The sequence below is a fragment of the Giraffa tippelskirchi genome, chromosome 12 (assembly GCF_054371585.1).
Source record: "Giraffa tippelskirchi isolate mGirTip1 chromosome 12, T2T-mGirTip1v1.2.pri, whole genome shotgun sequence".
Lineage (NCBI taxonomy): Eukaryota > Metazoa > Chordata > Mammalia > Artiodactyla > Giraffidae > Giraffa > Giraffa tippelskirchi.
The window spans coordinates 139,133,715-139,158,937 of NC_137286.1; the positions used below are offsets into that span (position 1 = coordinate 139,133,715).

The following is a 25,223-nucleotide window of genomic DNA, read 5'->3' on the forward strand; positions in this document are numbered from 1 at the left end:
AAATGAGAAATCCTCCCAGGCAAAGGATTTGCCATCTTGTGGGACAGGCTATGTACACTAATGGGTGACTTTTCTGCATTTACGTGGCCCGTGAAGAAGGGGAAGCTGTACAGAGAGCCATGTGTCACACAGGATCTTAAGAGCCGGGGAATGGAAATCGCTCACTGGCTTTGGCAGCTTGGACACCCAGTTCTGTAGAGGTCTCTGTGTCTCAGTTTACTCATCTATAACATGGAGCTTCACACAGGACTTATGTCTTGTTAAGAGCATTACTTGTAAGGACCCAATGAGGTAATAAATGCCTGCCTGTTATAAGTACTTATTAGATGTTCATTATTTTAACAGCTAGAATACTGGAGTGGAGTGGATTGCCATTTCCTTCTCCAGGGGATCTTCCCTAATACCAAAACTAGATAAAGACATCACAAGAAAATGTCAATATCCTTTGTGAATAACAGAAAATTTCCCAACAAATACTAACAAACTGAATCTGGCAACAACTAAAAAGGATTATGGGTGACTAAGTGGGATTTATCCTAGGAATGTAAGATTTAACATACAAAAATCAATGTATTTTGCAACAAATTGCTCAGAGTACTATTTCTCAATGGATGATGATATAATTGAACAATAATTTTTGTTTCAAATGAGAAATGTATACAAACAATAGGAAGCTTCCACTTACTTTTTGACAAAATAATTTAGGAAAAGTACAGAATATCATATCAAAAAGCAGTGGTGTAAGAGAGGATGCTCGTCACTCTGAGGTCAGTTTTTACTTTAACTACTAAATCAGCAAACTTTAAAAAATAAAGCAATGCTGGCTATAATGAAGACAGTCTGGTGTGTTAAAAAAAAAAAAATCAATGTAACACACCATATTAATAGAATAAAGGGCAAAACCATATTATTTCAATAGACACAGGAAAAAGCATTCGACAATATCCAACAACTTTTCATGTTAAAAACTCAACAAACTAGGACTAGGAAGAGCGTCAACTCGATGAAGGCCACCATTCCCCTCAGATCAGAAACAAAGCCACGGATGCCTGCTTCCAGCCACTTATATTCAGTCTTGTATCTAGCAAGTCCACTACTAGGTAGGTCACAAGAGAGTTAGTAAAAGAGAAACATGTAAACAAATATTCATAGTGGCATCATTCACAATAGCCAAAAACAAACCAAAATGTCCATGACCTGATAAACGATACACAAAATGTGGTATATCCATACAGCGGGATGTTGATCAGCCATAAAGAGGAATGATACACGCTAGAACACGTATGAACCCTGAAAACATGATGCAAAGTGAATGAAGCCAGAAACAGAAGACCACATGTCATATGGATAAACATCTACTAATGTTCAGAACAGTCAGAGCCACAGAGATAGAAAGTCGACTGACAGCTGCCAGGAGCAAGGAGGAGGGGGCGGGGAGTGACTATTAATGTGTATAGGGTCTCCTTTTGGAGGGATGTCGGCCATGCTTTTGTTTCTGGTGGGGATGGATGGGGAAGGAGGGATGCTGGAGTCCTTGGGAAGACAGAGAGTCTAAGGAAGGGCCGTTCTCAGAACTTAGGAGACTTACAGCCTGGGGTCACAGGCTAAGAGCAGGGTTCTGGGAGTGGGGTGATGGTCGTGAGCAGAGGTGGACCTTGGTGACTCAGGTCCACCCCTGGAAGGAAGCAGGCCTGCAGGGATGCGTGCGGGACTGTGTGGTGCACCCCCTCACAGAACCCCTTCTGTTGGGCTGCTCTCCCGTGTGCTGCCTTTGATTTTTGATACACAAGGTCCACTGGAAGCTTGTTGCCGAGGTGGCCCTTCTTTAGGGACACTAAGGAGAAGTTGAGGTCCTATCGGTGTCAGGACCGCTTCTGTTTTCCTTCGGCAATTGCTTTACTCACTTATTGAAAACTGAGTTTCTTTTTCTTCTCTTATTTATGTTTAATTGGAGGATAATTGCTTTACAATGTTGTGTTGGTTTCTGCCATATATCAACATGAGTTTCTTTTTCCAGTGGCAACTAAAATGCCAAGTGTGTGTGCTTTCCTGTGGGCAAATGTCTAGGTCTTGGTGTGTGTTTTTCACTTGTGTCCAACTCTTCGTGACCACAGGGACTGTAGTCTACCTGGTTCCTCTGTCCATGGAATTCTCCAGGCAAGAATACTGGAGTGGGTAGTTATTCCCTTCTCCAGGGAGTATTCCTGACCCAGGAATCAAACCTGGATCTCTTGCATTGGCAGGTGGATTCTTTACCATCGGAGCCACCAGGGAAGCTGTCCAGGTCTTTATATATAATTTTGTCTCAGCCCCATGCTTGCCTGTTTTATGTTCCTGGCTTGGTTTTCTTTTTCCTACCCACCTTCCACCTGCCACTTGAAATTACTTCTGGAATGATGTGACATATACATAAATTAGTTCAACTTGTTAAAGTCAATATTAATGAGGAAAGGCTGTCTTTTCTCACCTTATCATCTCTTGAGCAGCCTGTGAACTACTGCTGTTTGCACAGCTCAAGGGGCACTGGCATTTGGGGTTTTGGTCCTGCCTTTGCCTCTGCCAGTAAATCACTGTACCTTTGAACCTCCTCCTGTCATGCGGCTCAGGATGAAGCAGTGAAGAGTAACAAGATAAGCAGAGAGCACTCGGGCGGACGCTTTATCAGCACAGTGACAGGCATCATCGTGGCGACAGCTCTCTTACTGCGATGGAATGCCAGCCCTCGGGTTTCTGCTCCTGAGTGTTCACAGGAGGGGAACCGGGAGTGGGCAGACCGCTCAGGGTCAGGTTCACATTCGTGCCTAGCGCTCCTGGCCAGTCCACAGAGATGGGCATTCCGGAAATGGTGTGCTGCCGTGGGTACAGCGGGAGAAAGTGAAGGCTCCAGCTGATGACTTCTGGATGGGAGCACATTCTGAAACAAACATCAGGCCTGAGAGGGGACTGGAGGGAGCTGATCAGTCCTGCTAGCTCACTGCTTTCCCAGGCCCTGTGAGCGGAGGGGGTAACTGCAGTGAGGCCGCACTTGCGGGAGCTTCGTTCTCCTGGATGTCCACATCAGCGTCCTCAGTGTCTTGTAGAGGGAGCCTCCCTCCCTCCCTCTCTCACCCTGCTTCCCCCCGACTCTCATCCCCACCGTCTCTCAATTCCATTCATCCAACATGTGGAGCATTTACTAGCCGCCCGCCAGGCATTACGCTCAGCACCAGGAGACACAGTGAGAAGAAGCCCTCATCTCTGCTCCAGTGAAGCTTGTTTTCCAGGCAGGTTACTCTGATACTCAGGCAACTGGGGCTGGCTGGGTGGAGGGTTTCAAAGCTGCGTCCTCTGTAACCAATCAGGAGATGCTCCAACCAAGAGTCTTAATGGAGGAGCTTCAAAACCCTGGAACACGCTTAAGAAAGGTTTGTGGAATCTTCCTATCTTGAGATGAAAAATCGAAATGATGGTGGTACCCGTCTCCACACATCATATGGCGCGTACACAGAATTTCATTAGGCAGGCTAAGTCGTTCCTTAAAATAAACATCTTGAAGATATTAAAAGAGCTGGCTATTGAGACAGCTTCAGCTGAGCACTGCAGTTTTGGTGGGAGGTTTGACTTTTGCTACTTTGGGTGGGAGATTGGGGGTTGCTAGAGCAGCGATTCCCAGGCCTCACTGGACAGGTGAATCTTGTTGAAACGTAGATTCTAACTCAGGGGTTTGGGTTGGGGACCAAGACCCTCCAAGCCACAAGCTCCACATACTCATCAAGGCTGCTGGTGTGCAGACCAGACTAACAAGGAATCGCATCAAGGCCTCTCAACGTCGGCACCACTGACGGCTGGGTGGGGAAATTCCCTGTTGTGGGGTCGGCCCTGTGCAGTGCAGACCCTCAGCAGCACCCTTGGGCTCTGCTCGCAAGATTTCAGAAGCAGCCCCAACCCCCGATTGTGACAACTGAGAAAAGGCTCCAAGCATTGCCAGATGTGCCCTGGGAACCAAACCAAAATTGTTAACCCAGCTGAGAACCACTGGGCAGATGACTGTCAAAGACTCCCCTGAGTCCAAGTTTCTATGATCAAAAGCCCACATCAAAACATGTATGCCATTAAGCCCGGAAAAGATGACTCCAGAGCTGGTCAAAGTGTCCTTTTAAAGGTATAAAGTCCAGGATCAACCTGCCTTCACCAGAGCCACAGGCAGCAGCCTGCCCACCCCCAGCAAAGCCTGGGCGAAGCTGCATTTGTGCTATTAAAGAGACCCCCGTGTGTGGTGTGGTGGGTGTGGGGACAGGGGAGGGGACACCTGCTCTCTGCACACAGGGGCCTCACCTCCGGAACAGGTGTGAGCCTTCCTAGGGGGACCAGCACTGCTCACCCCAGATCGGCAACGGAGAGCTTCCTCGAGAGGCCAGAGGGCAATTCATAGAAATCACCAGAACACAGATTTTCTTTACAAGGGGACTTTGCTCCTGTTATCCGCGGGGTTAGGAGGCGTGCAGGGGCTTTAGACGGGGCTGGACGAGCAGCTGGTGACTCAGGGCTCATCATTGCCCGGAAGGACAGGACAGGGCAGAGGCCCAGGGCTGGTCCATTCCATAGCCAGCATCTCAGCCCCTCCGGATGAGAGAGGTGAGACTGAAAATCACAGAGAGAGAGAGCAAAATGTGCCTACGTGGATGCCCGCTTATTTGAAAATGCGCTATTGGCTTTTATTGCTCTGAGAGATAAACAAGACGGTATTTCAATAGTTGGGAAGACGTCTGTGGTTCACTAGTAACAAGAACAAGTCTCCGGATACAAAGTTACCTGTTCAAGAACTACAGAGATATCCCCAGAGAGAGTGGGAGGTGGGCAAGGCAGGCTGCTACCTGTCTAAGGAAGCGAATGAGGGGTGGGAGTGGTGTGTGTCTTGTACTGAAGAAATGAATGGGATCATCCAATACATTTAAGATTGGTTTTCTTTAGGGAGTAGGAAAGACCAGAGGGACAAGCATAGAAGTCAGACTTCTTTAACTGCACCTCTTTTTGCTTATATGTTTGACCTGGCAACTATGGGAATTAGAAGAAATAACAGACTTTACTTTTTAGTAGCATTGGGTTCCCAGTATAACTGAGTGGACAGCACAGAGAGCTTGCATGTACTTCTGCCCCATGCCCCTAAAGCACAGCCCCTGCCCCCACCAAGTGGATATCCTACACCAGAGTGGGACACTGTCACACTGGGAAGCAGCAGTGACAAGTCATGATCACCCCAAGTTCATCACTCATATTAGGGTTCACTCTTGGATTCTGACAAATGTATGATGACCTGAGCTCACCCTGATGGTAGCTTTCAGACTATTTTCACTGTCCCCTGATAATCCTCTGGGCTCCACCTAGACACCTTTGCTCTGCTGTAACCCCTGGCAACCCCTGATCGTTTTACTGTCTCCAGTTTTGCCTTTTCCAGAATACCGGCAGATCACATGGTGAGCAGTCACACTTGCCCTGCATGTTCTGTTGGCCATGTGATTAGCTGGAATTACGTGGTTTGTAGCCTTTGCAGGTTAACTTCTTTTACTTATCAACATGCATTTAAGTTTCTTCCACATCTTTTCATGCTCTGTGAATCCTCTACCAAATCATAAGCAAAATGTAACTTGAAAAGAACAATCTTTACAAATGGTGATAGGAGCTCTGAATGAACAAAGGCTAAGTAGGAAGCACAGGGCACCATGTGGGGCTGCCTCTGCTTGGGGGGTGGGGTGGGGGCTGTGCCCCAAGAGGCCACAGCTCACCAGCACCCCCATTTCAAAGCCCTGGCCCATAAGAGGGCTGAGGTGGGGTGCTGCGGTGGGGCCAGGGCACGCCAGGCCAGGGTTGCTTCATGTGTAGAGATGCTGAACCCTCAAGGTCAGGGCAGACTGAAGCAACAGAGAAGAGTTTGTTGGGCCCCGGTGGGGACAGAGAGGTGGTCCATGGGTTCCCCAGGATGTTTCTGAAGTTCTGTCCTCAAGGTAGTGCAAGGACAGGGCAGAAAGGGGCATTCCCTAATAGCCCACCAGGTGCCAGGCTCTGTATGCACATCAAAGGGTCCTGCCAACAACCACGAGAGGCCGGCAGGGCCAGGCAACGCGAGGCACCTGCGCAAAGCCGTGTCGCTGGTGAGTCGCTGAGCTGACCTTTGTGGTTTCAGAGCTCCCTAGAGATTTGACAGATTTTTTTTTTTCCCCCCAGATCCTTCTCAGGCCTGTGAAACTAAAACTAGAGCAATGTTTATAAAGCCCCACTTCATGACACATACCTCATTCTTCACATGGCGGGGCAATGAGTGAAGAGTACTTGGGCTTGGTACGTGTTGAGTTCAGATTCTAATCCATTTCCAACCGGGGGGTCAACAAGATAGCGTCTGGAGTTTGCAGAAATCTGTGCAGAAGACATACACGTGGGCGTCATCATATAGCAGTGCGTGGAGGAGGTTGGTCAAGGTCACCGAGGGACGGAGTGGAGGCAGACAGAAGAAGTGATGCCTTGATCCCCAGGGTCTTGGGGCAGCAAGGGCCTCTGAGGGGCAGGGACCCCGAGGTGGAGGACAGCCAGAGAAGTTGTGTTCTTGCAGCAGAGTGAGGACAGCGTGTAGCAGAGTGATGACTGTCCTGGGACTGAGCACCCTGGGGGGCCACATGACTTCGCCGCAGAGCCACGGAGCAGGGGAGTCTCTTGCCTCCCCTCACATCTAAGATGAATTCTTCTGTGTGTGTTCAGTTGCTCAGTTGTATCCAACTCTTGGTGACCCATGGACTGTAGCCTGCCAGGCTCCTCTGTCCATGGGATTCTCCAGGCGAGAATACTTTAGTGGGTTGCCCTTCCCTTCTCCATGGATTTTCCTATGCCCTCCAATAAGCCTACCCTCATCCTGCTGCCCAGTGGAGCAGTTAGCATCATTTGTAAGAGGGGAAATCACAGGCAGAAACAGTTCTCACAAAGATCGATTGATCAGATTTATCCTGGAAGATTTTTGAATGACATGTGTTCATTTGTGTGAATCTGCCGTTGATGGAATTCCAAACAGTGAAGAAAGAAATGGCAAGAAAACCCAAGTGCCAATAGGCTTTTTTCTTTTTTTTTTTTTGCCAATAGGCTTTTTTAGAAACTTCTTTTCTATTATAGGTTATTACAAGATGTTGAATATAGTTCCCTAAGCTATAAAGTAGTTCCTTATTGTTTATCTATTAATATTTTTTACATAGCAGTGTCTCTCTGTTAATCCAATATTCCTAATTTACTCCCTCCCCCCCGCTTTCTCCTTTTGTAACCGTAAATTTGTTTTCTTATGTCTGTGTCTGTTTCTCTTTTGTAAACAAGTTCCACTGTATAATATTTTACTAGATTCCACATATGAGTGATACCATATGATATTTGTCTTTCTCTGTCAGCCTTACTTTACTCAGTACGCTAATCTCCAGGTCCATCCATGTTGCTGCAAGTGGCATTATTTCATTCCTTTCTACAGAGAAGGCAATAGCAACCCACTCTAGCACTCTTGCCTGGAAAATCCCATGGATGGAGGAGCCTGGTAGGCTGAAGTCCATGGGGTCGCGAAGAGTCAGACATGACTGAGTGACTTAACTTTCACTTTTCACTTTCATGCATTGGAGAAGGAAATGGCAACCCACTCCAGTGTTCTTGCCTGGAGAATTCCAGGGATGGCAGAGCCTCGTGGGCTGCCATTTATGGGGTCGCACAGAGTCCGACACAACTGAAGCGACTTAGCAGCAGCAGCAGCAGCAGCATTCCTTTCTCTGGCTGAGTAACATTCCATTGTATATATGTACCACATTTTCTTTATCCATTCGTCTGTTGGTGGACATGTGGCTTGCTTCCATGTCTTGGCTATTGTAAATAGTGCTGCTATTGGAGTGCATGTATCTTATTGAATTAAAGCTTTCATCTTTTCTGGATATGTGCCCAGGAGTGGGATTGCTGGATCATGTCAAGGCTATGGTTTTTCCAGTGGTCATGTATGGATGTGAGAGTTGGACGGTGAAGAAAGCTGAGCGCCGCAGAATTGATGCTTTTGAACTGTGGTGTTGGAGAAGACTCTTGAGAGTCCCTTGGACTGCAAGGAGGTCCAATCAATCCATCCTAAAAGAGATCAATCCTGGGTGTTCACTGGAAGGTCTGATGTTGAAGCTGAAACTCCAATACTTTGGCCACCTCATGCGAAGGGTTGACTCATTGGAAAAGACCCTAATGCTGGGTAGGATTGGGGGCGGGAGGAGAAGGGGACGACAGAGGATGAGATGGTTGGATGGCATCACCGACTCGATGGACATGGGTTTGGGTAGAATCTGGGAGTTGGTGATGGACAGAGAGGCCTGGTGTGCTGCAATTCATGGGGTCGCAAAGAGTCGGACACGACTGAGCGACTGAACCGAACTGAATGGTAACTCTATTTTCAGTTTTTTAAGGAACCTCCGTACTGTTTTCCATAGTGTCTACAATAGGATTTTTGGGGAAAAAAAGTGGGGTGGTTATGAGGAGCCCCTTCGCCAAGTCCACTGGGCTTCCAGATAAATTTTCACTGAAAAGATAGGAATGTTGGGTGAAGAAGTGACAATGTCTTGGAACCAGGTTTCTCACTAGGCTGGGCTCTCCTACAATTTGTAGAACAGAGCCCATTTTGGAGCGGGAATTGGTAGAATTTGGTACCCAGTGCCAGCATCACGTATGCTGCCCCAAGGCTCTTCAGGTAGGATGAGGGGAAGGTGGCCCAGGACAGGCTGCTTAGCTTGCTTTTAAAGGAAGTGAGCTCCAAGTCCAGGAGATGCTGACAGACTCGTAATTCTAGATGTTCCTACACAGTCTTTACTCAGAGCAAAAACTCCCAAGGCTGAGGCAAACCAAAACCTAGGTTCAAGAAGCACTAGGAGATTCAAAAGACATAGAGGAAATACTGGAATGGAGTCAACTGAAATGTTGATGGCAGTTATCTGGAAGGCACAGGGCATGGAGGACTGTGAATAGTTTCATTCTCATTTATATTTTTCAGTATTTTATGCATTTTCTACCAGGATCAGGTATTGCTTCCCAATTAGAAAAAATCCTAGATGCACTTTTTCTAAAAAGACAAGAAAAAAGTTTATTGAATTTGCCCAGAACATGAGATTGTGACTGGGAAGTGATTACAGGGATAAATTAATCTATTCTAAAAAGGCCTGGGGACTTCCCTGGAGGTCCGAATGCAAGGGGTAAGGGTTCGATCCCTGGTCGAGGAAGTAAGATCCTGCATGCCACGTGATGTGAGCAATATAAAAGAAAATAAAAAACTAAACAAGTCTAGAAAGCATAAAATGTCTAAAAATGTAGGAACTTTGAGTTCAGAACCTGGATAGATTCTATTCTTCATGTTTGGAATCTGCACAGTGAAATAAAATGATCATTTTTAGTAAAAAATAATGTTTTATTTTAAAAAGAGTACAATAAGTGAAACAGCAATATCTTATACTTTATAGGGTTTTCCCCCCACTTTTGAAAGTATTTCACTTTTCCCCTTGGCTTCCAGGATGCTCAGAGCTAAGCTTCATGCTCAGTCCATGTTGTACAGTTGTACAACCATCTCCTCCCTCTGTTCATTAACTTCCATGATTCTATGCATTTAGATGGTTCCATGTAATAGTCTTTATTACAAGGTCCTCACTTTTGGAGAGTGAGTAGGACTAAATAACAATAAATTATCTTATTAGAGAGAAAACCTCTGTGAAGAGGAACAGGGATTTATCTCTACAGATGATGAAACTGTGAAGAAGGAACTGTGCTCCTCTGTGAAGAGGAACAGGAATTTCTCTCTATAGATGAGATCCAACTAGAACCCAACTTTTCAGACTCCTCATCCAGTGCTTCTTCTACTGTGCCAAGCCAAGCACTGGGGTATCAGGATGGCTGTCTGTGACTGCTCATCAGGGAGGGTGACAGGAGGGGCCGTCCACATTGCTGCCCACTCCTCGTCCCTCCCCATGTGGAAACGCTGAAAGCAGCTGACCAGGTGACAGGCCCACACAGCTCTTTGAGAAGAACCAGCCGAACAAGATTGCCAAAGCCAATGGTGACAATTAATATTTCCCAATCTTGGTTTCAGAGTCAGGGTTAGTTCCTCCAAAGACTTGCTGTCCTCATTTCTGTCCTGGCTTGGTGACATTTCTGTTCAAACTGTTTTCCCCCTGAGGGTCCTGAGTCTTTCCACACAATGGGGAGTCTTTGTTCTGTCTTCTCTCATGTCTGGGAATCCTGCTTGGTTATACTGCTTGGGCTGCCAAGCAGTGGTGACACAGAGTGACACAGAGTGCGGGGCTTACAGGACGGAAGTTAGTTTTCTCATAGTTGTGGAAGCTGAAAGTCCAGGATCGAGGTGAGGGCCATGAGGGATGGATCTGTCTCAGGCCTCTCTCCATGTCTTGCAGGTGGCCGTCTTCCCTTTGTCTTCATACCATCTTCCCTCTGTGCATGTCTGTGTCCAAACTTCTTCTTCTTAAAAGGACTCTCATGATACTGGATTAAGGGCCACCCTAATGACCTCATTTTAACCTGATTATCTCTATAAAACCAGTCAACCATAAAGGAAATGAACCCTGAATATTCATTGGAAGGACTCATGCTGAAGCTGAAGCTCCAGTATGTTGGCCACCTGATGCAAAGAGCCGACTTATTGGAAAAGACCCTGATGCTGGGAAGGATTGAGGGCAGGAGGAGAAGGGGACAACAGAGGATGAGATGGTTGGATGGCTTCATCGACTCTATGGACATGAGTTTGAGCAAGCTCCGGGAGTTGGTGATGGACAGGGAGGCCTGGCGTGCTGCAGTCTATGGGGGTCGCAAAGAGTCACGTGACTGAGTGACTGACCAACAACAAACTCTATAAAGACCCTGTCTCTAAACAAGGCCAAATTCTAAGGTACACGGACTAGACTTCAACATGAATTTGAGGGGAAAGAATTCAGCCCATAGTGCTTGCTCTCCATCTTTGGTTTGGATGAGAGCCTCTGCAGAGGCCCACATTGCCAGGAGGCCCTGGGCATGCAGACTGGCCAGGGCATATTCAGCCAGCTGTTGGCCTGGATTCTGGGTCAGAAGAGTCTTAGCTAGAACCCCAGCTCCACCGTTTACTGTGTGACCTTGGCAGTTTCCTCCATCTCTCTGTGATTTGGTTTCTTCACAGGAAACCACTTCCTACCTAACAGGGTCATTATGAGGAGTAAGAGTAACCGTGTCTGTGAAGTGCTGGCACCTGGGAGGAAGCAGTGAGGCGAGGCCACAGCCGATACCTAAGCAAATCACCAGCTTTGGCTGGAAGATGCCAGGCCCGTTCTACCTCTGAGATGCTGGGTCAGCCCCACCCAGAGCAAAGGTGGACCCGGGACTGTGTCTGGGCCTCCGCTCTGAGCAACACATGCTCCTCTCTGAGCATCTTTCAGAGCTCAGCTCAATGACCCTGCATCCAAAGAAAGAAGTTTTCTTTTCTTTTTTTTTTTAATGAATTTATTTATTTTAGTTGGGGGCTAATTACTTTACAATATTGTAGTAGTTTTTGCCATACATTGACACGAATCAGCCATGGGTTTACATGTGTTCCCCTTCCTGGACGCCCCTCCCACCTCCCTCCCCATCCCATCCCTCTGGGTCATCCCATTGCCCCAGCCCTGAGCATTTGTCTCATGCATCGAACATGGAATGGTGTTCTGTTTCACATATGATAATATACATGTTTCAATGCTATTCTCCCAGAACGTCCCACCCTCACCTTCTCCCTCAGAGTCCATAAGACTGTTCTATGCATCTGTGTCTCTTATTCTGTCTCACATATAGGGTTATTGTTACCATTTTTCAAATTCCATATATATGCATTAGTATACTGTATTGGTGTTTTTCTTTCTGGCTTACTTCACTCTGTATTATGGGCTCCAGTTTCATCCATCTCAATAGAACCAATTCAAATGTATTTTTTTTAATAGCTGAGTAATATTCCATTGTGTATATGTACCACAGCTTCCTTATCCATTCGTCTGCTGATGGACATCTAGGTTGCTTCCACGTCCTGGCTATTGTAAACAGTGCTGCGATGAACATTGGGGTACACGTGTCTCTTTCAATTCTGGTTTCTTCGGTGTGTATGCCCAGCAGTGGGATTGCTGGGTCATATGGCAGTTCTATTCCCAGTTTTTTAAGGAATCTCCAAACTGTTCTCCATAGTGGCTGTACTAGATTGCATTCCCACCAACAGTGTAAGAGGGTTCCCTTTTCTCCATACCCTCTCCAGCATTTATTGCTTGTAGACTTTTGGATAGCAGCCATTCTGACTGGTGTGAAGTGGTACCTCATTGTGGTTTTGATTTGCATTTCTCTAATAATGAGTGATGTTGAGCATCTTTTCATGTGTTTGTTAGCCATCTGTATGTCTTCTTTGGAGAAATGTCTGTTTAGTTCTTTGGCCCATTTTTTGATTGGGTCGTTTATTTTTCTGGAAATCAGCTGCAGGAGTTGCTTGTATATTTTTGAGATTAATTGTTTGTCTGTTGCTTCGTTTGCTATTATTTTCTCCCATTCTGAAGGCTGTCTTTTCACCTTGCTTATAGTTTCCTTTGTTGTGCAAAAGCTTTTAATTTTAATTAGGTCCCATTTGTTTATTTTTGCTTTTATTTCCAATATTCTGGGAGGTGGGTCATGGAGGATCCAGAAGTTTTCTTTTCAACTTTCCTCACGCCTGGAGACCTCAACAACCTAAGGATGGGTTTGGGCCTTGAATCAGGGGTATGTTAGTCACTCAGCTGTGTCCGAGTCTTTGCAACCCCATAGACTGCAGCCTGCCAGGCTCCTCTGTCCAGGGACTGAACCAACCCAGGGATTGAACCCGGGCCTCCCGCATTGCAGGCAAATTCTTTAATGTCTGAGCCACCAGGAAAGCCTGAATCAGGGGTGATGCTGCTCCAATTTCTAAGGTTTTGCAATTCAGCCTCATTTCTTCACCCGTGGTTCCTTCACAGTGCACAGATCATTGGCGTCAAGGTTGATTTTTTTGTGTGTAAAGTTGACTGGGTCATGGGTTGCCACGGTATTTGGCCAAACATTATTCTGGGTATTTCTCTAAGGGTGTTTTTGGGTGAGGTTAACACTTAAATCAGTAGACTGCCTTCCCTATATGGTGGGTCTCGCCCAATCAGTTGAAGGACAGAATAGTACAAAAGGCTGACCCTCAATCTGAGTAAGAGGGTAGGCTTCCTGCCTGCCAGCCTCAGAACTGGGCATCAGCTTTTTTTTTCTGCCTTTGGACTCAAAATGAAACAATGACTCTTCCTGGGTCTCCTGCTTCTGACTCGTCCTGCAGATCTCAGGACTTGCTGCCTTCCATAACCGTATGAGCCGGTCCCTCAAAATAAATCTTTACACACACACACACACACACACACACACACACACACACACACACACACACACACACACAATGTCCCAGCGGTCCTGTTTCTCTGGAGAACCCGGACTAATAAAACAGGTCTACTCCAGGTGACTATTGTCAGCATACCTGTAGGTGCCACCACCCAAATTCCAACCAGTGGGTCCACATTCCAGCAAATTCTAATTGACATCGACTTCAGGGAACTATTTCAAGTGTTGTTCTCGCTTTTACTAACAAGAGGAGGGCATTCCTTCTCAGCCTCAAGGGTCCCCCTTTAACACGCGTATCAGCTCCACCCGAGGTTAGAGGTGATACAGCTTTATCCCTGCCTTTGTAGACAGAGGGACAGAGGGTGAAAAATATGTCTGCTCATGTCATGTGTGGACACGGAAGGAGCAAGCTCTAGACTCTGGTGCCAAGCCTCTTGCTCAGTGTTGGTGCAGCGTGACACGCCCCAGGCACTAGCTGGATGACATGAACTCTCATCTGTACATAGACTCAGCTGATCTTGGGGTTGGGGGGGTAACTCTCCACTCCTGGGGCATCTGCCCAGTTGGAGGTGGCCACTGTATCCGTGTGCCCAGCTACAGTCTCGGCAAGTGTCCTGGAGCCACTGCTCCTCACGGAACAGGGAGAGGAAGCAGGACAGGGGATGGGTCTCATGGATCTAATGGAGCGGTCCCCAGAGAGCCTTCCATGGGACACTGGTCCTGGGACAGGCTACAGAGAAGCAAAATGGAGTGCCTCAATCAACTGATTAGGGGAAATGCCCCTTGGGAGAGGTCTGTCTTGGAAGCAAAGTCCATAAGGAAGCCTCTGAGGAGCACTGTAGGCAGAGCCTGCTAACTTTGCCTTGCTGGACCCATAAAACGCGCCACTCTTCCTTAACTGCGTTTCCTCATAATACCAACTGACATCCCACATCCTTTGGAATCAGCAATGTTCCATAGAACATGTGTAGGAAAACAATGGTCTAAGCAATTATTGAGCAAGAATTAATACTGAATTTTCTCCTCTTTCCTCATTTAGGCTGAGTCATGACATGTTTTTTAAGTAACATTTACTCAGAGCTTACTACAAGCCAGTCAGTAGTTAAATTCTTAATTCCTGTAACTCTCAGGACCACTCAGGGTTTTGGGAACCATTATCATCCCCATTTCACAGACGAGGAGACAGAGACAAAGGAAAGTTAAACCTGCCCAGGCTCAGCAGCTAGCGTGGACTGAAGGAAGACACACTTCACCTCTGGAGGCTTAATTTCCTTGTCTTTTTCTAGTTAACTCAGATTCAAAAAATACAATCAAGCTGTCCCAGGCAGATTTTACAGTGCAAAGTGAACTATAATTGGAACATTTGTCAGAAAACTTTCAAATACTACCACGAATCCAGGAAAGATGCTTAGTTTTAAAGGAGACAAAATAATGAGCTCTGTCCTTGCCCTTGTGTTATTTTTTTGGAGCACAATTTGGGCAAACTGCCACTATTATACTTTTTAAAATATGCTTCTATGGGGCTTCTTTGGTGGCTCAGATGGTAAAGAATCCACCTGCAATGTGGGAGATCAAGGTTCGATCCCTGGGTCGGGATGATCCCTTGGAGAAGGGAATGGCAACCCACTCTAGCATTCTTTCCTGGAGAATTCCATGGACAGAGGAGCATGGTAGGCTACAGTTGCTTGGGTTGCAAAGAGTCAGACACAACTGACATAACACTTTCACTTTCATATGCTTCTATACTGTGTGGATTTTCTGCAAGGTGCAGCTGTAATCCTTGCAAATCAGAAAAAAGAAAATTATAAAGTGCCCTGGGGCCCAGGGGTGGTCAGAAGGGAGGTGTACATGGGGGAGGACAAAGTGGATTGGTCTCTGCCAACCAGAATGAGGTGGTTATGCCCAAATCCCAGGGGCTGCCCTGCTGTCCAGGCCTGTGCTGGACTTGACTAGAACAGAAGACACCTCTGCCTCCTGGGGTGACATCCCTGGACAGAGGAAATGGAACTTTTCGACAAATGGCACAGACCATCTGAGGCCAGCAAGGCCCCACAGAGCACTCAGGGACTTTCGGAAGAGAAGCGGGGCTTTAGGATTGCATAGTCTCTGGAAGTGCAGGCCAGGTATTGATAATTCACTGGTTAGTTCCTAGTGAGTGCTAGTTAAAGGAATACCAGGTGCATTAGTTTCTCATTGTTGCCGTAACCAGAAGTCATCAACTTAGGGACTTAACACAGATTTATTATCTCACACTTCTGGAAGTCAGAAGTCTGAAATCAGTATCACTGGGCTAAAGTCAAGGTGTTGGCAGGGTGGGTTCCTTTCAGAGTCTCCAGGAGAGAGTTGTTTCCATGCCTTTTTCAGCTTCAAGAGGTTGCCCATACTCCTTGGCTCGTGGCCCCTTCCTGCATTTTGCAAGCACATCAGCCCAATCTCTGCTTTGTCATCACATCACCTTGTCTGACTCTCACCCCTCTGCATCCCTCTTATAAGGACCTCCGATTACATCAGCCCACTCGCATAATACAGGAGGGTCTCCTGCTCAGGGGCCATTATTCAGCTCATCACTCCAAGGAACAGGGGCTACTGTTTCCTGTGAATACTAAGCAATGCAAGTATTCAAGAACTGAAGACCATCAGTTGGTGAAAGCAGGGAATGGGAACTGATGGGCACAATGGCCAAGGGGATGGTGTGGTTGACAGCAGGACTCAAGGCCAAGTTCTCAGGCTCTGTCCCAAGGCTGGCATAATCCAGAGACTTGCTTGGCCAAGATTACACTGAGTTGGTTGAAAACTAAGAGTGTCAGGAAAATGACAAATGTGCATCCAAATTCTACCTGTGCTCATGGGGACCCCCTCCACCTGACTTGTCAGAACAAGGAAATGGTGACAAGGAGAATGGGATACATGGATAAAGCTATGAAGGTGACGACCAGGGTCAGGAAAAGGCAACTTCATCATTTTCTTACCACCGTGAGGCCAGTTTTACTTCACCAAAACATGTGCCAGCATTTGTGTCCCCAATTCCAGGTAGAGCCTGGTCTCCTCTGAGTGGGCAGCTCAAGGTCACATGCACTTTGCTTGGTGCCAGATGTGGTCTTGGCTCAAATGACCCCACTAAAGGTGACACAGGCCATCTGGGCAGTAAGAAGGCTTGGCTGGGCAGGAAATAAGACCGGACCAGCAGTACTAGCCTCGGGTACCCCTTGGGCTGCCCTCTCACAGCCCTCTCACTTCCTTCCCATCCCACCCCGTTTAGCCCCTGGCAACCACTAAACTGCCCTCTACTTCTGTAATTTTGTCTCTTCAAGAATGTTATATGAACAGAATCATACCGTGTATAACTTGGGGGGCTAAGCTCTTTTTGCCGGCATAGTTCCTGGAGATTGACAGGCATCACGTGCACCTGCGGTTCACTCCACTCTGCCACTGAGTAGCCTCCACGACCTGGGTGCACCGCGTTCTGTTGAAGATCTTCTAGGTTCCTTCCAGTTCTGAGCTAATTGTACAAAAAGCTGCTGTTAACACTTGTGTAATGTTTTTTTAAGTGAATAAATAGAAGTTCTCCCTTTTCTGGGATGAATGCCCAAGACTGCAGTCCCTGGGTCACAGATAACCACGTACTTGGCTCCTTAAGGAACTGCCAAACTGGCAAATTTACTTTGCCACCAGCAATTTATGAACGATCCAGTTACTGCAGTCTCACCAGCATTTGGTGGTATCCCTGTCCTCCCCAGCCAAATGTTCTTCCCAGTAGTTTTGGCCCATGTTCTGATTTTTCTTTTTTTAACTGTTGAGTTTTGAGTATTCTTTAAATATTCTAGACACTAGTCTTTTGTTAAACGTATTGGTTTGCAAATATTTTCTCCCAGTCTGTAGCTTGTGTTTTCATCCTCTTAACAGGCTCCTCTCAGAGCAAACGGTTTCACTTTTAAAATTCAATTTATGGCGCAGGGGCTGGGGGGTGGCGCTGGTGGGAGAGAGGCTCCAGAGGGAGGGGATGTATGTATACTTACCGCTGATTCACCTTGTTCTACAGCAGCAACTGACACATTGTAAAGCAATTATCCTCCAATTAAAAAAAAAAAAAATAAAGAGGGACCTCCTTGGTGGTCCAGTGGCTAAGACTCTGTGTTCCCAATGCAGGGGGCCCAGGTTTGATCCCTAGTCAGGGAACTAGATTCCCCTATGCCACAATGAAGACCTGATACAGCTAAATAAATAAATAATAGAATATTAAAAAAAAAAAAAAGAACCCCTAAAGTTAAAAAAAAATTCAATTTGTCCTTTTATGGGTCATGCCTTTGCTGTCAAGTCCAGGCTGCCTGGTGGTCTCCATGGGTGGGACTCTTGCTAGGGAGCATGGATGAGAGTCCTGGCTTGCATCAGACCTTCTCTGATCCCATCCTGGCAAGTGTGTTGAAGCCTTGCTCCAGCCTCGAGAGGGTGGGTGTGTAGCTCTCCATTGCTGATGTGGGTGTGGGTGGAGCTGCAGCTTTAGCTGCGCTGTTGGCTCCAGTAGTACCACTACGGCCTAAAAATTTTCTGTCTTGGTACACTGCCCTTTTCATTTTCCTTTGGCTAGAGACAGCAGGTTTTGTTTTTTTTTTTTAACTTTGGCTAAAATCATATAAAAGCTACTCTTATAAAGTGTGCAGTTCTGCAACACTAAGTGAAGTGAAGTCGCTCAGTTGTGTTCAACTGACTCTTTGCGACCCCATGGACTGTAGCCCGCCAGGCTCCTCCATCCATGGTATTTTCCAGGCAAGAATACTGCAGTGGGTTGCCATTTCCTTTTCTAGGGGATCTTCCCAACCCAGGGATTGAACCCAGGTCTCCTGATTGCAGGCAGACTTTTTACTGTCTGAACCACCAAGTATATTGACGCTACTTTGCAACCATCACCACCATTCAGCCCCACATTTTCATCATGCCCAGCTGGAACTCTCTATAATAAACACTAACTCCCCATTTCCTATCCCCACCCCCAGGCCTGAGCAACCACCCTTCTACTTTGTCTCTATACATTTGACTGCTCCGGGGTCTCATACAAGTGGGATTATACAGGATTTCTCCTTTTGTGACCGGCTTGTTTCACTCAGCATAATGTCCTCAAGGTCCCTCCATGTTGAGGCATGTGTGAGAATTCTCTTTAAGGCTGAAGAATATACTGCTGCATGTGTATACCACATTTTGTTTACCCATCCATCCATCCATTAGTGGACACTTGGGCCCATCCATCCTTCCATTAATGGATACTTGGATCACTTCCATTGTTTGGCTATTGTGAATAATGCTGCTATGAACACAGGTGTACAAATATTTGTTCAAGTACCTACTTTCAATTCTTTTGGGCATATCCCCGTAAGTAGAATTGCTGGATATTATGGAAATTTTGTGTAATTTTTGAGGAACCATCATACTGTCTTCCAGAAGAGCTGTACAATGTCACATTCCTACCAACAATGCATAAGGGTCTCAATGTCTTCATCCTTATCAAGACTTCTTTTTAATAGCTATAATAATGGGTGTGAAGTAGTATGATTTTTTTTTTGTCTGTTACTGTACATGTTTCTGTGTTGCTGTCTTCTTCAGCTCCCAATATGGGAAATATGAAGCAAAAAGAAAACTGGGAGACTTACCACTGTATCATTCTTTGGGTTACAAAGTCTACAGCTGTTCTCTTTTACATTTTTCCTTTCAGAGTCTTCTGATGCTTGTTTTTTAATGTATAATCTCCAGGGATTTTAGTTGTATTTAGTGTAAGGGGTAAGGGAAAGCTTATTTACTTTATATGGTGGATACACCATATCAAGAGAACCCTGAATCTCTTTCAACATGTAAGTGCCCTCTCCATCTCTTTTATTCTTGTAAGTTACTAAAGAAACCAGGTTGTTTGATCTACAGAGCTTTTCCATAGGTTTGGACTTTGCTGATTCCATTCCCAGTGGTGCCATTTGACATGTTCCTCTGTGCCCTCTATTAGAGACTTGATCAGATTCAGGTTAGGGCTTTTTTTTTAAACTGAAAATGGCATTTCATTTTTTAAATTTATTTTTAATTGAAGGATTTAATTTTAATTAAAGGATTTAATTTATTCTTCATTTAATGAGATGGTTGGATGGCATCACCGACTTGACGGACATGAGTTTGAGCAAGCTCCAGGAGTTGGTGATGGACAGGAAAGCCTGGTGTGCTGCAGTCCATGGGGTCACAGAGTCGGGACATGACTGAGCAACTGAACTGAACTGAAGGATAGTTGCTTTACCATATTGTGTTGGTTTCTGACATCAGGTTAGACTTCTTGGCAGGACTCTGTCACAGAGCGTGGTGTATACTTCTGAGGCACATGTCACCTCTTGGTCTTTCTTAGTTATACTAACTCCTTTGATTGTTCCCAGTTTTATTTTTCTAGTATTATCTGGAATGAATGGACTGAATTTTACAATTTTAACCCACTGCTATTATTTTCTTGTTTATGTTCACCCCATGTCTACCTAAAAGGTGCTTTTAAATATACTTCTGACGGGGTCTGTGATGTCTCAGCGAGTCCTCTGGATGTCAGGTAGGAAAAGATGCTCCAGACTTACCCTGGACATTTTCTGCCCTAAAACTGAAGTCAGCCATTCTCCACGGAGCCTGGATCCTTTTGCTAAGAAAGGTATTTAGAGACCACAATTTGAGCACGTAGGGTTGCTCATTATTTATCAGCTTGGTCACTGTTTTTAGGTCTTTTCAAGCTAGGAAATAAGTGTATATTTAAGATAAATATCTGATGAACTAAAACTCGTACTTCCATATCAAATTCAGAACTGAAGGGTTTTAATTTAACCTGTTTTGGCTTACAGGTGCAACCTTTTTTTCCTCCCATGCCAAAAACATGGTTCCCAATAGCCACACAATCACTCATTTACTTTCTCTAGCAATAAACACACAACCGTCTCAGAATGGCAATACAGTCTCACAAAAAGAAAACACCACTTCCATGAAATAAAACAATAACTGAAATTTTTTATTAACCAATCATTTATTGACTTGTAGATACTATTTTTGTCCTGAGGGCATATCTCACTAGGGATAGATGGTGCAATTCCTATATTTTAAAGTCATTTGAAATAGTTCTTAAGTATCTGTGTTGCCAATTTGATACATATATGGTTATGTCCCTTTATTTCATTTTGCTTTCAATTCTTAGGAATTAAAATTTTATTTTAATAATGATATATTCAAATGGTTCTAAAGCCAAATCTATAAGGCAAATTATATTTGGACAGGTTAATCTTCTAATTCTGTCCCCTATATATCATTCTCCCTCTCCCATATAGGTAACAACTTGAAACTTTTTTGATTTTCCCTTTCATCTAAAGAAAACCAATTATCTCTGCTTACTTCTCTCTCCTTTCTTAAATAATGGATAGCACATTATTTGCTTTCCTCTATCTTATGTTTTTTACTTATGGTATCTTGAAGATCACTCTATAGCAGTGAACAAATATATTACTCCTTTTTATAGCTGCACAGTACTCCACTGTGTACTTATAATAATTTATGCAAACAATCCTGTTGATGGACATCAAATGTTTTTTTTGAATGGAGTTTCTACACCGAGTAACTCTGTCATATGGTTATATAAATCCTGATAATTATTACACAAGTCACCTTTTAATTTTGCATCCCTTCTCTCAACAGCTTTCTCCATGCAAGGGACTGGCTTTATTTATGTGTCCTATATAGTGTTAGTTAATTCCCAGTGACAAATATCCTTGATAAGGTACTAAACAGTGTTTTAATTCCAAAGTTACTTCAAACAATTTTCCCTGAGGGAGAACAGGGAATTCCTGTTTAATGAGTACAGAGTTTCTGTTTGGGAAGATGGAAAAGTTCTGCGGATCAATGGAGGTGATGGCTGAACAATGAGAATGTACTTAATGCCATTGAAATGTATACTTAAAAATGGTTAAAAGGGCAAATTTCATGTTATTTATATTTTAACACACACACACACACACAAAAAAAAGAATAGGACTTCCCTGGTGGCATAGTGGATAAGAATCTACCTGCCAATGCAGGGGACACAGGTTAGATTCCTGGTCCATGAAAATTCCACATGCCTCAGGACAAGTAAGCCCATGCACCATAACTATTGAGCTTGCGTGTTGCAACTACCGAAGTCTGTGTGCCTAGAGCCTGTGCTGCTCAAGAAGAGAAGCCACCAAAATGAGAAGCCTGCACATCACAATGAAGAGTAGCCCCTGCTTGCTGCAACTAAAGAAAACTCACACGAATAATGAAGACCCAGCGCAGCAACCCCCCCACCCCTCGAAAAAGAATAAATAAGATCTATGGAAAGCATTTAAGAATTTACTGAAAATAGCAATAAAGATTTCTTAATATTAAAAAAAAACACAATTTCCCCCAATAAACGGATACTTTAATGGATAACTTTATACCAAAATTAAAATTTTATACATAAACTAAATAAGGTTTTTAACACATGTGAATGTGTTTTGGTACAGCGTCCACAGTAGATGCCTTCAACTTAGAGATGGCTCCTTTCTCCGCTGTTGTAATTAACAAGGGTTGGTCACCTTCCAAGCTGAATCTTATCTGACATGAAATCTGTACAAATTATTTTCCAAGTTTAACCATGAGATAGCAAGATAGCTCTTTCTAGACACATATTTATCTTACTGCATGATGACTTGAATTTTATGGCTTCTTAATGGGGCATTTACGATGAGGAAATCCAGCCCAGCAACAGGAGACAAACTCTTAGACCTCTTCCCTGCTGGTGTTAGAGTCAAGGTTTATTACACAGGGTGGGGATGTCAGCGACTCTGGGCAAACACAGAGAATCTTCTCAAGCCCTAAGTCTGGATGCACTAGTGAACGGGCTGCAGACTGGTGAGCTGTCATAATGCCTCACATCTCTTCTTCATGACCTTGTCTCCATCTGTAAAATACAGCCTTGCCCACTGATAGAGAATGTTCCAAAGACATCAGAAGATCCTTGGCTTCTGTGTGCTCAAGATGTACACAGCGTCACGCTTTCTTTCCTCCACTGGTTATGAAAAAAGACAGCCTACAAAACCCCCCAAGTAGGAAAAGCAGCTATTTTATTTCTTGTGGAAGGACTCTTTTTCCTTCTGTCGCTGGAACTCTCTGGGGCTGAGTAGCTCACGGCTGGGGCCCTGGGTGTGTCACAGTCAAGACCAGCACCTGTGGTCCAAGTCATCACTTGACTCGGGTCCAGCGTTGGTGATGCTGTAGGGGACCAAGAAGGTGTGCTCACCTGGCCAGGATGCCCTGCTGGGATAAATGACTACCTATCCCAGAGGAGTCAACCAGGGAGGTAATGAAGGAGTGGAAGGGGAACAGACAGAGGGATTAATGTGTCTATGCATCCTTGGGAACAACCAGTAGAATTCAGAGCCAGACTGCAGGGTGACAAAGCACTGATACAAGTCCTCTGGCAGATCCGGCCCCCCAGTCTGCCTCTTGAAATCTGTACCGTGGAAACTTAGACAGAGGCAGAGACACAGGTACAACAGTCCCCAGGCACCCAACCTAGGCTTCCACAACTACCAACCAATATTTGTCAAGCTTGTTTCAAATCCCTACCCTCTTTTTTCCCCCTCAACTATTGTTAAGCAAATTTCATATACCACATTATTTCACCCCCAAATATTTCAATATCCTGCCCCCCTTAAGGCTGTCCGACAATAAATACCCAATACTCGCTACCAGAAAATCAGCAATGTTGTTTTTAATACAGATGTGGTACAGAATGTTTAATTACAGCAGGGCAGAGATTCTAGTTAAATAAAATTAAAAACCTTTATTTTTCCCAAATATAAAATTACTCAATTAATGTCTGAAAAGAAAATATAACATGGTGAAGGTTTTACATTACACCACTGTTCACCACAAGATTTATGATTTATCAATGACATACTCCACCACTTTGGCAAAAGGATGAAATTTTTAAAATGGTTTATAAACCTAACATAGCAAAGACTGTATACACCTCCATACTGCACTGCTTTTATGTACAAGAATAAAACAGTAGAGTCAAGTGTGTTGCATATACTAAGAACAGCACAAATCTGTCACAATTAAACTCTATGCAGAAGCTGATGTATTAAAAATGTAGAAATGTCATACGTGTATGTACACAATGCCAAGACTGTATTAACAAACTCTATGTACATAACAGTATACTGTACTCCTTTAAACGTTTAGCATAGTCGTGTTTATTAATACAGGCCTTTGGTTCTAAACTGCTTGACTAGTTTTAAGCTCCCATAATTTCTTAAGTTTTCCTATTTCTTAAATCCAAGTAAATGAGTATAAAAGCACTAACTTTCCTGGTTCACTGGTACAAAAATTACAATGGTCAGTTTCCTTAGGTCATCAAAAACTAGTCACAAAAATAGTTCTTGTTTTCAACCTGAATGTGCCACAGGAAAAAAAAAATATTTTCAAGATTTTCCAGCTTAGCCTAGAGGCCAAGGGTTACCCTCCAGCCTCGACTTCAGTGCTATGTACATTTCGAAACATGTGTTTTCTCCAGGCTGTTTATTTTTAATACTACTTCTGTAAGGAAGAATAACATTTAACTCCAGCCGAAGAGCGTCCACCACACACCTCTGTTAAGACACAATGAAAACACTGAATATTGCCAGCGGGGGTTAAAAAAAAATAACGAGTGCTCTCTTGAGGAGGACTCCTCCAGGAAACGTGCTACGAAATTACCCGGTTCTTTATTTCCCGTAACTCTTCCATCCCCTTGGCTTCTCCTTGTGCTCGGTCTCCCCGCGTCGGGCACGTGCCCGGTGATTAGCTTTGGAGTCATCGTCCTGAGTTTGCAAATGACAGAGCAAGTCCCCACCAGTGGACCACGCAGCGGGGTCACACCACGGAGGACGAGCTGGTCATGCCGTGCACCAGCGTGCTGGTGGGCGTCCCGCTGATGGCGTTGAAGATGTGCAGGGAGTTTGGCAGAACGCTCGTCTTCTCCTCCAGGGGGCAGATCTCGAGGCACAGAGACACAGCGTTACCCACACGCAATGCGCCCAGTGACACTTCTCACAACTCATCACCCGGCGGCCACTGCAACTGTGACGCCCCCCAGGGAGCTCGGCCTCGGCGCGGGGCCAAGGGAGCGGGTCAGCTCACCTCCCTCTGTGTATCAATGTTTATTGGATCAGGATTTTAAAGAGCAAGTCAAGGACAGTGTCTTTCGTTTCCTCTACAGGGTAGTGAGTAGAGAGCCTTCTAAGCTCACCAGGTCGTAAAAGCACCTTGAAGTCTACCCTGCATGGACCTGGTGGGGACACGACCTGGTCCCAGCCCTTGGAAAAGTCTTTTTTTTTAAAAATGAATCTGGAGCATCGGTGTTCTCTACCAGCTCCTTTTCTCAAGGTCTTACAGATTTCCATCCTGGGAGAGAGAGAGTGGCTGCCTTGCTGACTCTCAACAAGTCTCTTTCACACTCAATAATGCAGGGAAGAATTCTAAGTGCAAGACTTGACCTAGTGCCGGGCGGACACTGAGAGGAACATACGCACTCAGAGGCTCCCCAGGAAAATCCAAGACTCCAGGGCAAGACCCTTTTTGCTTAAGGGTTCAAAGTTTAATCTTCACAGTTGTTGGGATAATGGAAAATTCAAGATGCAGTTAAGAGCCAGCATGGCATTATGTCCATACAGTCTGGAAGTTTAATATTCTCAGTTCTGAATTTTTTTTTTCCCTACTTTCATCTTGTCTAGTGCCAAGTGCTGACAGCCACTGATGAAGCTCTCCATCCTACCTGGAGGCCC

At 45.1% G+C, this 25,223-nt stretch overlaps 1 protein-coding gene across 18 annotated transcripts in view; it reads right to left on the bottom strand.

The window, feature by feature from the left end:
* Positions 1-25,223, bottom strand: part of DOCK9 (dedicator of cytokinesis 9) — a 355,717-nt gene that overhangs the window by 62,225 nt on the left and 268,269 nt on the right. For 15 of the 18 annotated variants that reach the window (XM_081548922.1, XM_081548921.1, XM_081548925.1 and 12 more), the window contains one exon: positions 23,143-24,435. In XM_081548922.1, the coding sequence (XP_081405048.1) occupies positions 24,313-24,435 (123 nt within the window). In that variant the 3' untranslated portion in view covers positions 23,143-24,312. Of the gene's footprint in view, positions 15,807-16,361; positions 16,901-23,142; positions 24,436-25,223 lie in introns of those variants that run through there. The other 3 variants (XM_081548909.1, XM_081548910.1, XM_081548917.1) reach the window with 2 other exon arrangements.